At 34.7% G+C, this 13,587-nt stretch overlaps 1 protein-coding gene across 1 annotated transcript; it reads left to right on the forward strand.

Moving 5' to 3' along the window:
• Positions 1-817: 817 nt before the first annotated feature.
• Positions 818-3,745, forward strand: LOC137826042 (uncharacterized). The gene is made up of 2 exons (XM_068631884.1): positions 818-1,880; positions 2,257-3,745. The coding sequence occupies exons 1-2, from the start codon at positions 1,167-1,169 to the stop codon at positions 3,538-3,540; spliced, it is 1,998 nt and encodes a 665-aa protein (XP_068487985.1). The 5' UTR covers positions 818-1,166; the 3' UTR covers positions 3,541-3,745.
• The last annotated feature ends 9,842 nt before the right edge of the window (positions 3,746-13,587 follow it).

Consider the following 13,587-nt stretch of genomic DNA (forward strand, 5'->3'; position numbering starts at 1 on the left):
AACTAACCCAATGGAAAAAAAATCTAATTCACATATAAAAAAATAGTCTTCTCATCAAGAAAATTTGTCGAGTGAGAAATAAAAGGAATCATGACAAATTTAAATCAAAACACAACTCAACATGGATTAAGAAATAACCTCAACCTACATTCTTCAAACAATAAAAGTAACTGAGGTTTGATGAAAAACAATTTTGAATGATATCAAAATTAAAAAAAGATGTATGATATTTGTTAAAAAAAACGTTAATATTGATCAAGAAAACTCTCATGATTACAAAATAACTTTTGACTTATTTTAGCAATAAAATAATCTCAATAATACCGACAAAAAGATAAATATGATTAATTTTAGCTCAAAAAAATCTTTGTCAATATTTGGCTAAGCACACAATATCTTGATCTTACTTAAACTGATCACTCCCTAACTAAAATTTAGTTAAGAAAAAAATATAAGAAAATTTATTTAGTTAAGAAAAAACTATAATTTGAAAGTACGGAAATCTTGAAATTCTTACTTTTTTTTTTCTATGTCCAATTTGAAAGTCTCTACTTTTTGAGAAATCCAATTATTATTGTAAAATTTTAGAATTTTAATTTCTTTTAAAATTATTTGACCAAGCAACATCGTTTATTATAAAACATATCGAACTCTTTGTAAAAGTAAATTATCTTTTAAAAGAACAGAAAATAATTTTAATATTTTTTATTAAGAAAACATTATAAATTTTCGTGGCGTGGAACTTAGTTTAAGGAGACTTTCTCATCAACATGATATTCATCATATTTAATTAAGCATGTTGTAAAGGGAATATTCAGAAAGTTAAGTGCTTACTTTAGTAGTTACTTCTCCCGTCTTCTTCAGTCACTCTCTAAATTTCTGGCATGTGGGCTTCTGCTCCCCTTTTACTCTCTTTCATACACGGTTGTCAATTATCATATTTCCCTCTGAGCTTTCTTTAGTTGCTCCATCACCCTCACACAGATCCAGCTTCTTCTTTTCAGAAAAACCCATCTTAATTATTATCACTGTATTCTCCTGCTACTCTTGGCCTAAACTAAGTTAAATGGTTTCCCTTTCACTGTGAGATTCAGCTGATTTGGTTTCTTCTTCCCAGCTACTTTTGTTGAGGTTGTTACTTTTGAGAAGTGCTTTAAATTTCCACAATGGCAACTACATATTTCCCCCTCAGGTGGGAGAGCACTGGGGATCAATGGTGGTATGCATCCCCAATAGATTGTGCTGCTGCAAATGGACACTATGACTTGGTTCGTGAGCTTCTTAAAATTGACAACAACCACCTTTTCAAGCTCACCTCATTGCGCAGAATTCGCCGCCTTGAAGTTGTGTGGGACGATGAAGAACAGTTCAACGATGTTGCAAAGTGCCGTTCACAGGTGGCACAGAAGTTGCTTCTTGAGTGTGAGTCAAGGAAAGGGAAGAACAAGAACTCTCTCATCCGTGCAGGGTATGGAGGGTGGCTATTGTACACTGCTGCATCAGCTGGGGACTTGAGTTTTGTGCAACAACTTCTTGAGAGGAACCCTTTGTTGGTGTTCGGAGAGGGGGAGTATAATGTCACTGATATCTTTTATGCTGCTTCCAGGGGCAAGAATTGTGAGGTTTTTAGGCAGGTTTTTGATTTTGCAGTTTCTCCAAGGTTTGTCACAGGAAAAGGTGGGGTTTTGGAGGAGCATGTTGGGGATATTCCTCCTGTTTACAAGTGGGAGATGAGCAATAGGGCTGTCCATGCCGCTGCTAGAGGGGGCAGTGTGGAGATTTTGGAGGAGTTTCTTGCTAATTGCTCTGATGTGTTGGCTTATAGAGATGCTCAGGGCTCTACTATATTGCATTCTGCTGCAGGCAGAGGGCAGGTTGAGGTGAGATTCTCAGATTTTATTCTCTTCAAAGTTGATATTTTTAATTAATGCTCCATTTCTATGCATCAAAACGGTACTACTTGTCTAGAGTGCTGTTTTCTTTAACTTCCTTTCAAGAATTTCAGCATAGTTTTGTTGCCAAATAGGGAAACATAGAGCTTTAGTCCTTAAAATTATGTATACATTGAATGTTTTATTCCCTAAAATTTGTCAATAGTCACTTCCATGACTTTGTCATTTGTTAGTACTTTTCTTCTTCGTTTTTGACTAATGTCAAGGACTAGTGAATGATGTTTTCTAATACTTTTACATTTTAATCGTATCATTTGTTGTGTTGGTTTTACATTATATCAAACTCTTCATGGCACTTATGCAGGTGGTTAAATATCTCACATCATCCTTTGACATAATAAACTCCACAGACCATCAGGGAAACGCTGCTCTGCATGTGGCTGCTTACAGGGGCCAATTAGCTGCATTTGAGGCTCTAGTTTCCGCATCTCCTGCATTGGTTTATCAGAGAAACAATGCGGGAGACACTTTCCTTCATAAAGCTGTGTCTGGTTTTCAGTCTACCTCATTCAGAAGGTTGGACAGACAGGTTGAACTTTTGAGGCAGTTAGTAAGTTGCAAAAAATTTCACATAGAGGAAGTCATCAATGTAAAGAACACTGATGGAAGAACTGCACTACATATTGCCACAATGGGTAAAATCCACACTGATCTTGTTATGCTCCTGATGACTGCTCCATCAATCAATGTGAATGTGAGTGATATTAATGGCATGACCCCACTTGATTACCTTAAGCAAAGTCCAAACACAGCAGCATCAAATGTACTGATCAGGAAGCTGGTTGCAGCTGGGGGAATGTTCCACAATCAAGGCTATAATTCAAGAAAAGCCATAGCTTCACACATGAAAATGCATAGTATTGGAGGCAGTCCTGGAACATCATTTAGAATCTCAGACACTCAGATGTTTTTGTACACAGGAATTGAGAATGCATCAGATGCTAGTACGGATCAGGGAAGTGCAGGAATGAGTTCATCTTCATCGGACCATACTGCATATGAATCAGCAGCAGAGAACAGACCCTCAACAACAAGCATAAGGCCATCGGTGGCTGCCGGGTTGAAACGAGTCCTTCAGTGGCCACTGGTGAAGGACAAGAAAGGTGAGGAGATCAGAAAATCAATGGATGAGGGTTCAGTGGACTCATGCAGAAAATGGGACATCACAGATCAAATTCCAACTCCACTAAGACAAAAGTTCTTTAGGCATTCAGCGCTTCAAAACAACAAAAGGAACCTATCTGTAAGGAGTTACCAGTCAAGTCCAAATGCTAAGAAGAGATTTGCTTCAGAACTAGTACATGTGAAGGTTTCAAGAAGATCAAGATCTAGCTCATTTTCTATATCATCATTGTCATCACCTAGATCCATAGATAAGCAAAAGGGTTTTTGTGTTGACAATGATGTTGCTGGACCATCTCGCACAAGTCACCAAAATGACAAATCAACAAATTCAGGGAAAAAAGCTTCTGTTAGCAAAAAGCTAAGGGGCCATTATTTCTGTTTTTCAAAAGCCTCAGTAGACAGGGAACAAGAAAGCCATTGTTACAAGGACCATGATGTTTTTGTGGGTGGCCTAATTGGATGAAATAAGCTTATTTCTGAACTGCTTATTGTCAAATACATAAGAGCAAAAGGTCCTTCTGTTTGATACGAGGGCTTCTAGTGCAATAATTGTTTGCAAGTTTTATAGATAGTAGTATGTGATGAATTAAGTTCCGTTCATCCTCAGCTCTACTTGTTATCGAATTACTCCTTTGTTAAAATGTGATTTTTCTCATATTGGCATCAAATCAACCATGTTCCGTGTGTACAGTGAGAATTTCTGTTGCACATACAATGTGCTTATTTTGCACGTTCGAAAACAAGGTGAAGGTTTATGAGAATAACTATTAATCACGTCAGAATAGATAGACAGGAGTAAGAGTGAGTAGATTTAACGTGATCGTATGACGTTTAAGCTGCACTCTATAAAATACTAATATTTGAATGCGTATGTTTTTAATGTTCTAATTCAATATCATAACCATAGGTTAGTAGATAAATTTTGTCTGAATATCCTGTAGAAAAACATGTTTAATCTATTTAAGGTTACGTTTTGTGTTTAATATGTAAACTAAGGAATACACGATGCAAGCAAACATCTACATATGTGTAATAGCACTCCTTTTAAGGTGAATACTCATTTTTTTCCTTAAACTTAAAAACAGAAGGTTAGAGGAATGCAGTAACTTCCTTTTGCTTCTCAAAATGTTAACTTTATCATTGGGTATTTCCTAAATATGATGCCTCTGTCAGAGCATATCCTATACTAACAAAGGAATTGATAATAAAAAATTTCATTTAGGTAACTTTTAGTCAGAAAATGCATTCCTTATTTCCCCAAGTTATGCTAAAATTCATGTGGTTTGCATTTTTTTTTATGGTGGTTGATTTGTTTGATTGAGATCACTTTCATTAAATTCCACTTAAAAAAAAATCAGTATTATCTATGGATTTTTACCCACGGATCTGAATTCGTAGGTAAATTCAGCATTACCTATGGATATTACCTATGAACAACATTACCTACGGACATTACCCACAAATTTTGAATTCATAGATAAATTCAACATTATCCAATAACTATTACCTACGGATCTTATTACCTACCCATTTTTACTTACGGATCTCTATTACCTACCAACTATTACCACAAATCTATATTACCTACGAACTATCACCTACGGATCTCTATTACCTACCAACTATTATCATAATAATTATATACATAATATTAAAAAATATTAATATAATATGAAAAATTATAAAATCATAATTAATATTCATAAATAATAATAACCATAACTAATTTATACATATTAATAATATTATAAAATTAGTAATATTAATATAATAATTTACATAATATAATTAGTATTATATTAATAATATGAATAATTTTAATAATAATAATAATAATATTTAATCATATTTAATAATATTAATAATATTTATTAATATTTAATAATATTAATAATATTAATAATATTTAATAATATTAATAATATTTAATAATATTAATAATATTAATAATATTTAATAATATTTAATAATATTAATAATATTAATAATATTTAATAATATTAATAATATTTAATAATATTAATAATATTAATAATATTTAACAATATTAATTCTATACCTATATATAAAGGGGATTCCCCTCTTTAACTACTCTTAATTCTTTCCCTATTTTATTCCTATATAAATATTTAATTATATTATTATATTATGGACATTGTTGTCATTTCTTATTTTTTTCTAAAATATTTAGTATATGTGGAGGAACAGTTTTAAATTGAAATAGAGGTTGGGGGCAGTTTTGAATTGAAAGAGTGGTTACTTTTAAAAAATAGTTGCATAGAAAGAGGAATGTCTCTTCAAATTTGAGAGAAAGAAAAATATTAGTGGAAATACTAGAGAAGATGGACGGTTTTGAATTGAGAGAGTGGTTAATTTTAAAAAACAGTTGCATAGAAAGAGGGAATGTCTCTTCAAATTTGAGAGAGAGAAAAATATTAGGGGAAATATTGTAGAAGATACGCAAGGGAGAGCTGCTAAAAATATATTATAGGTTCAATTTCCCTTTCTTGATTTCTGTTTAGTTTTAGATTTTCCTTCATATCTTCATCTTCACCCCTTTAAAGGAAATTGTTAGGGGTTGTTTGCCATGTCTACGACGAATGCTCACATTTTTTAATCGGAGGCCTTTGCTATTTGTCGTTACTGTCTTTTTATGGTGAAAACTGACCTTTGTCTGGTTTTGGTATCTCTTTCAGTGTATTTATCAATAGTTCAATGTTTGGTAAGCATCACCAGGTTTCTCTCAAGGATGATGCCAACTCGACTGATGAATCAGTGTTTTGTCCACTACCAACACTGTTTCGGTTGTTGGGTTTAAACCCTTTTAAAAAGGTGATTGTTGTTACTCAAATACTAACTTCCATTACTTGATTTCTAGGCAGAGTTAACTCCAGACGATTTCTATTCCAACAAGCGTCCTCTCAGTGAAAGGCTCTCAGTGAAAGGGTATAAAATGACAAATGTAATTGGTTTGTGACTATTTCTGTGACCATTTTTGCATGGTACCTTTCTTTAACCAAAGATATTCTCTTCAGGTAACATAACCACGATCCAAGATTGAGCACCCTTCTAAAAAAGATGACAGGTTCCACTAGTACTCTTCCTGTCTAGCTTGCAACCTGCAAAGTCAGAATCAAAATACCCAACAAGTTGTATAGAGGAATGAGAGGGATACCATAACCCAACAGTAGATGTCCCCTTCAAATATTTTAGAATCCTTTTAGCATCTTTGAGATGTGATTCCTTTGGATTTGACTAGAATCTAGCGCAAAGGCACGCAACAAACATTATGTCTGGCCTGCTAGCTGTAAGGTAAAGCAAGGATCCTATTAACCCCCTATATGTTGTTTGATCCACAACAACCCCAGCTGCATCATCATCCATATAGCAGTTGTGATATGATTCCAATAACATGATAGGGATATTCTAAGGAAATGTTATGGATTCAACTTGAGTTGGAATATGATTAGGCACTTTTTAAGAATTGGATCAATGTTCTTAACATTCAAGAACTCACCAAAACACAAGTAACCAAGCCAAACTCACATAGAAACTCATTTTGAACAACAAACCCATGGATAGAAACTCAAGAACACAACATATAGCAATTATACCCATGGAGGATGTGACAAAAACAACAAGAACAACCAATTTGCACCGATTAAAATTGAATATAAGTGCAGCAAATGAAAGAGGACATCATAAGGAAGAGATTGCACCGATTGAAAGTGAAAACAAACAAGTAGAACAAAAATGGGTAATTTGGAATGAAGGGAAATCGGATGAAGAAGATGAAATGAAATAGTGAACTTATGTGGTTGGAGTTCTTGGAGATGAACACGCCACTTGAAGGATGTAAGGCTCCAAGATGAGTGTAGATGCCGCCACTTGAGGTTCGAAGATGCACTCAAGATGAGACTAGAAGAAGAGAAGACACAAGTCTCTCAATCACTCACCAATTTGGGAGAATTTCTTTACTCAAAATATCAAATCTGTATTTAGAAGGACTCAAGCCCTCCTTACATAGGAGAAGGACCGGTCAAGTAAGTACAAGAAGCTTACACAAGAAGCTAACTAAAGGTCCCTTGAAATTCTCCCACTTCTAGCGCCTAAAGTGAAGGAGGAAGGGATATCTACTAGAATGTTCTAAAACTAATATCTAAAGATGCTTTACATAAGAGGTATCTTTAGGTTTCCCTCTTAGCACCTACCTAAACACTATTCTATATTATTTACAAATTTAGACAAAAGAAACTATAAAGAGAGATATTAATTGAAGCCCATTCCTGAGTCTTCTTTTGGCTTTAGGCTTGGTCCTCTCTTTATTTTAATTTTTCTTTAATTTTTGAGAAGACTAGAAGGAAGAACTTCAAATGTTTGGGTGAATGACCTCTTCCTCCATTAGTAAAATCCTCCCTTATTTGATCTCTATCATACTCCTCGAGTTGGAGAGAATTCAACCACGAATTCTGAATCCCTGCATATAACAAAGTCAGTTTACTTGTACAATTAATAGTGGAATAAGAAAAAGGCAAACATGACTTGGAATTTGGAAGCAGTGGGAGTTCAGAAAAGGAGGTCCTATAAACAGACCAAGTTGGAAAAAATTGTTTGGGAATGATGATATTTTTTGAAAAAAGTCCTCTTAAATGGTGAAAACCATTAGGAGGTATGAAAAAATCATCCCTAACATTCTTTAACCAAGTTGGTGTTGAAATAGGAACCTTGGGTAATGAAAAAGATAAAGAAGAAGAATACCTTTGAGGTTCAACTTGAGGCATAACACGAGCCAACATGATTGATTTAGGGGATAAAGTGGTGTGACTCGGTTTAATACTTACTTCTTTTGCTTTCTCATTTTCTCTTTTAGTTTTCATTTTTATTTGGTCCTCATGAACCTCTTTGGGAGAGAGGGGTTTTAAGATAACCTTGCACCCTTGGAAGGAAAAAGACATTGTATTGGATAGTCCATCATGTAAAACATGTCTATCATATTGCCAAGGCCTTCCTAAAAGAAGATGAGTTGCTTCCATGGGCACAACATCACATAAAACCTCATCTTTATACTTTCCTATTGCAAAGTTAATAAGGACTTGTTTGTTAACCATGATTTCACCTTCGGTACTTAACCATTGCAATTTATAAGGCTTGGTATGAGAGATAGTGGGTAAGGCTAACTTCTCCACAACTCTTGTACTAGCCACATTAGTGCAACTACCCCCATCAATAATCAAGGAACATAACTTGTTGTTGATAAGACAGCGGGTGTGAAAAATATTTTCTCTTTGAGTATCATCCAAATATTTTGGAATTGTTCCCAACATTCGCCTTATCATCAATAAGTCACCTTCACAAGGACTTTCGCTCTCAATATCACTTGATGGCTTAGAAGGTGAAGAATGCCTAGATGAATTGGAATCATGCTCACTAACTACTACCCCATTATGCACAAACATATTCCTTTTAGAAGGGCAATTAGAAGTTATGTGACCATATCCCAAACATTTAAAACATTTCGTACTAGATGATTTGATTGGTGATATATGAGTAGAAATAGACGACTTAGACTCTTTATGTGTGAAAGAAGAATCTTGAGAAGGAAGGTTTGAAAAAGTATTTTTATTTTTCCAAGAATTGTTGTAGTAGCCATCATTAGGAGAAGTTTTAAAAGCATTTTTCTTTGCAAGTTGGGATTCAACCTTCATTGCAAGGTGAACCAAAGATCGCAAAGATGAATACTCTTGAAGTTCAACAATATCTTGAATATCCCTTCTTAGACCACTCACAAACTTAGCTATCATAGCTTCCTCACTTTCTTTCATGTGTACTTTAAGTAAAAGCGTTTCTAACTCCTTAAAATAAGCATCCACACTTAGCGTGCCTTGTTGAAACCGTTGGAGCTTCAACATTAGGTCTTTCCTAAAGTGTGGTGGCACGAATCTAAGGCGCATACACTCTATCAAATCGTTCCAAGAGACCACGGGAGGTCTCTTGTTATAACAAACGTCCGCTACTTAGCTATGCCACCATTTCATGGCATAATCTACAAATTTTAGGGCGGCTATCTTCACATTTTGATCTTCCTCAACCTCATAGGTGTTAAAAATTTGTTCACATTTAGCCTCCCAATCTAGATACACATTAGGATCACTATCACCATTAAAACTAGGAACTTTCACAAAAGGAACTTGTGGCTTGGTCTCTTTTTGATGTCTTTGTTCACGGTGGTGGCTTCCCTCATTGGGAGGATGACGGTGCCTCCTTCTTCTAGTATCCTCTCTATTGTCGTGAGCATTTGAAGAGCTCTTGGAAGAATGTCGAGGAGAAGGTTGTCTATCATGCAAAGAATGGGTAACACCTTCTTGCTTCAATTCAATCTTGGCCATACGTTCTTCCAATCTTTGCAATGCTTCATCTTTTTGAGCAAGGGCCTTCGTTGCTTCTTTCAACTCATTATGAACATAAGCCCTATGAGTAGAGCGTGGTTTTGAAGATTCAACACTTGAATATGTATCCATGATAAAAGAAAACAACAAACACAAGAGCAACCAAAGTTAAGAAAACAATGTTAGCAACAACAAATATAACAAAAACTTAAATTGCAAGAAAAAAATAAAGAGCTCTTGAAATTAAAATGCACCGAACCAAAACAGAAAAGAATAAGAACAGCCGCTGGAAAATGAAAAATAACTAAACCAAAACTCAAGAACACAAGCTAAACATGAACAATTGAAAGAGTAGGAAGAAAGGAGAAGAGAAAAGCTTATGGAGATGGAAGAGAAGGTGAGTGATCACGCCACTAGAAGGATGGTTGCTCCTAGATGAGTGTGCTGCCGCCACTTGAGGACACCATGGATCCTTCAAGATAAGACTAGAGAAGAAGGCTCAAAAGCTCTCCAATGCTCACTCAAAAATTGAGTATAGTTTCTTTACTCTCATTTCAATTCTGAAAAATACAATAGAGGTTTCTAATGTTTCCCTCTAAGCACCTTCAACAATATTCTTTATTATTTAATACTTGGCCTTGCCCTTCATGAGATGAACTTGGGCTTTTTGGGCTTTGGCCTTCTTGGGCTTGGGCTTGGGCTTTGGGCCTCATCTTTTACAAAGAATAATAAGAAGAACATTAAATGTGAGGGCGAATGATCTTGTCCTTCATTATTAAAAGTCTTCTTTATTTGATTCGCATCAGTAAGAGTCACTCAAATCACTCCAAGAAAGAATACTTCCCTTAACCAATCTGTTCTTGAGGCCTCAGTAACCTCAAATGAAAGATGTCAAAGCAAAAACACTCAATCTCAAAGCCAAGCACCACAAAACCAAAGAACAAAGAAAGACAAACAAGAAAAGGTGTAAACAAGAAAATGCAACACAAAAGGAATACAAGAGTTATGACAAACACAAAGAATAGTGAATAAAGGACAATCAAGAAAATAAGGTACTCAATGAAAAGGATGGTACACAAAAGAAACCTAGAGAAAAGCACTAAAATAGATGAAGAAAACAAAAATAGAACTACAGAAAAATTTTGTGCAAACTGTGCGTGACGTCAAAGATTTATCTGGAATTGTATAAAGCGAACTGAATTATGAAATTGTAACCACAGAAAGTTCAAGATCTTATCTCAACAATGGCACTGGAATTACACAAAAACAGTAAGCCAATTAATTGCGATAAATTTTGCAAAATCACTGCCATATTACTGTATTTTTTTCGGCAGAATTACACACTAAACGTATTTCATTTATCATTTTTTTTTGTACTTGGAATTTTGATGTACTTCTTTTTTCTACTTTTTTATAACACTTTGAAGAACTCAAATCCAGAATTTCAGAAATTTCCAGTGAGTAAATCAATTGCAATAAAGAGAAACAGTCAGCACGTTTTCAAGAAAGCAGAGGAAACCTAACAGAAATGAAAAACAGAATTAAGAACTAGCAAAGACATAATGGAAATGATGTTTAAGAACTTGTATAGGTCTATTACACAAGTATGAACTCAATACTAGAAAGAAAGTGCACCAAAGGATCAAGAAAACAAACACATAAAACTGTATTCAACACAAAATCAAGAAACAAAAATTACAACAAAAGAACCACATAGAATTGATAACATTTTTTGGAGAAACATGACTTTGACAAAACTTACAAGGATTCAAAAATGAAAATAACACAAACACAATGTAATAACAACAAGAAAACAGCAAGCAATACTAAAAAATAAACCTAAAACAGAAAGGTAACAACAAGAATGTAAAGTTCTTGAATTAAAAGTGCCAAAACAACTCAAACACAAACAAGAACAAACCTAAGACTCCTGATACCACATGATATGATTCCAATAACATGATAGGGATATTCTAAGGACATGTTATGGATTCAACCTGAGTTGGAATATGATTAGGAACTTTTTAAGAATTGGATCAATGTTATTAACATTCAAGAACTCACCAAAACACAAGTAACCAAGCCAAACTCACATAGAAACTCATTTTGAACAACAAACCCATGGATAGAAACTCAAAGAACACAACATATAGCAATTATACCTATGGAGGACGTGACAAAAACAACAAGAACAACCAATTTGCACCGATTAAAATTGAATATAAGTGCAGCAAATGAAAGAGGACATCATAAGGAAGAGATTGCACCGATTGAAAGTGAAAACAAACAAGTAGAACAAAAATGGGTAATTTGGAATGAAGGGAAAATGGATGAAGAAGATGAAATGAAATAGGGAACTTATGTGGTTGGTGTTCTTGGAGATGAACACGCCACTTGAAGGATGTAAGGCTCGAAGGTGAGTGTAGATGCCGCCACTTGAGGTTCGAAGATGCACTCAAGATGAGACTAGAAGAAGAGAAGACACAAGTCTCTCAATCACTCACCAATTTGGGAGAATTTCTTTACTCAAAATATCAAATCTGTATTTAGAAGGACTCAAGCCCTCCTTACATAGGAGAAGGACCGGTCAAGTAAGTACAAGAAGCTTACACAAGAAGCTAACTAAAGGTCCCTTGAAATTCTCCCACTTCTAGCGCCTAAAGTGAAGGATGAAGGGATATCTACTAGAATGTTCTAAAACTAATATCTAAAGATGCTTTACATAAGAGGTATCTTTAGGTTTCCCTCTTAGCACCTACCTAAACACTATTCTATATTATTTACAAATTTAGACAAAAGAAACTATAAAGAGAGATATTAATTGAAGCCCATTCCCGAGTCTTCTTTTGGCTTTAGGCTTGGTCCTCTCTTTATTTTAATTCTTCTTTAATTTTTGAGAAGACTAGAAGGAAGAACTTCAAATGTTTGGGTGAATGACCTCTTCCTCCATTAGTAAAATCCTCCCTTATTTGATCTCTATCAAGTTGGTAGGCATTGGTTTTGAGGCTTCTTTGCAATTCTCCATTTCAAATCGTTTGAGTATCTCCTTAAAATACTTTGATTGATTTAAGAAGTGCCCTCTTTGGATTGCTTGACCTGCAGTCCAAGAAAGAATGAGAGTTCCCCCATCATTGACATCTAAAACTCCCATTGCATTGCTGTCACAAATTCTTCACACAACCTATCATTAGTTGATCCAAAAATAATATCATTAACATATATTTGTTCTATGATGACAGTTGAATTTGACTTTTTAATAAAAATGGTTTTGTCAGTCTTCCCTCTTTCATAGTTGTGAGATAGAAGAAAGTTACTTAACCTTTCATACCACTGCCTAGGCGCTTGCTTGAGACCATACAAAGCTTTTTTCAATTTGTATACATGATTGGGATATAGATGGTCTTCAAACCCGGATAGTTGTGATACAAAGATTTCCTCATTTACAATCCCATTTAGGAAAATACTCTTCATGCCCATTTGGAACAACTTGAAACCATTCATGTAGGCAAAGGCCACCAATAATCTCACAGCTTCTAATCATGCCACTGGTGCGAATGTTTCATCAGAGTCTATTCCTTCTTCTTGATTGTACCCTTTTGCAACAAGTCTTGCCTTGTTCCTGGTGATTACCCCTGTATCATCTGACTTGTTTCTGAATACCCACTTTGTTCCTATGACATTCATCTGATTTGTCCTAGGAACCAGAAGCCACACATCATTCCTTACGAATTGATTAAGTTCCTCATGCATAGCAGCTATCGAATGTTCATCATTGAGTGCTTCATTGATTGACTTGGGTTCAACTTTGGAGACAAAAGCCATATGGTTACAGAAGTTTGATATTGTTGTAGATACACCCTTTTTAATTTGCCCAATGATGTTTTCTACTTTGAAATCTCTGAGAATCCTCCACTCTTTAGAAAGTTCACATTGTTGTAGATTTTCAATCGGTTGTTTCGTAGAATAACCGGTTGATTTTCTGGACAGTTTTCTAGATTCTTCAAAAACTTCACTCGACGTTGTTCTACATTATTAGTTTGATAAAAAACAACATGTACAAATTCCTCTATAGTCACAAGTCTCTTATTATAAACTCTATAGGCATGACTAGTTAAGGAGTAACG

The sequence above is a fragment of the Phaseolus vulgaris genome, chromosome 8, assembly GCF_000499845.2.
Source record: "Phaseolus vulgaris cultivar G19833 chromosome 8, P. vulgaris v2.0, whole genome shotgun sequence".
NCBI classification, from domain to species: Eukaryota; Viridiplantae; Streptophyta; class Magnoliopsida; order Fabales; family Fabaceae; genus Phaseolus; species Phaseolus vulgaris.

Bases quoted from the DNA above. Each gene is read 5' to 3' on its own strand.
- LOC137826042 (XM_068631884.1), top strand. From the start codon at position 1,167: ATGGCAACTACATATTTCCCCCTCAGGTGGGAGAGCACTGGGGATCAA. The intron at 1,881-2,256 runs GTGAGATTCTCA...GCACTTATGCAG, and splicing joins CAGGCAGAGGGCAGGTTGAG to GTGGTTAAATATCTCACATC.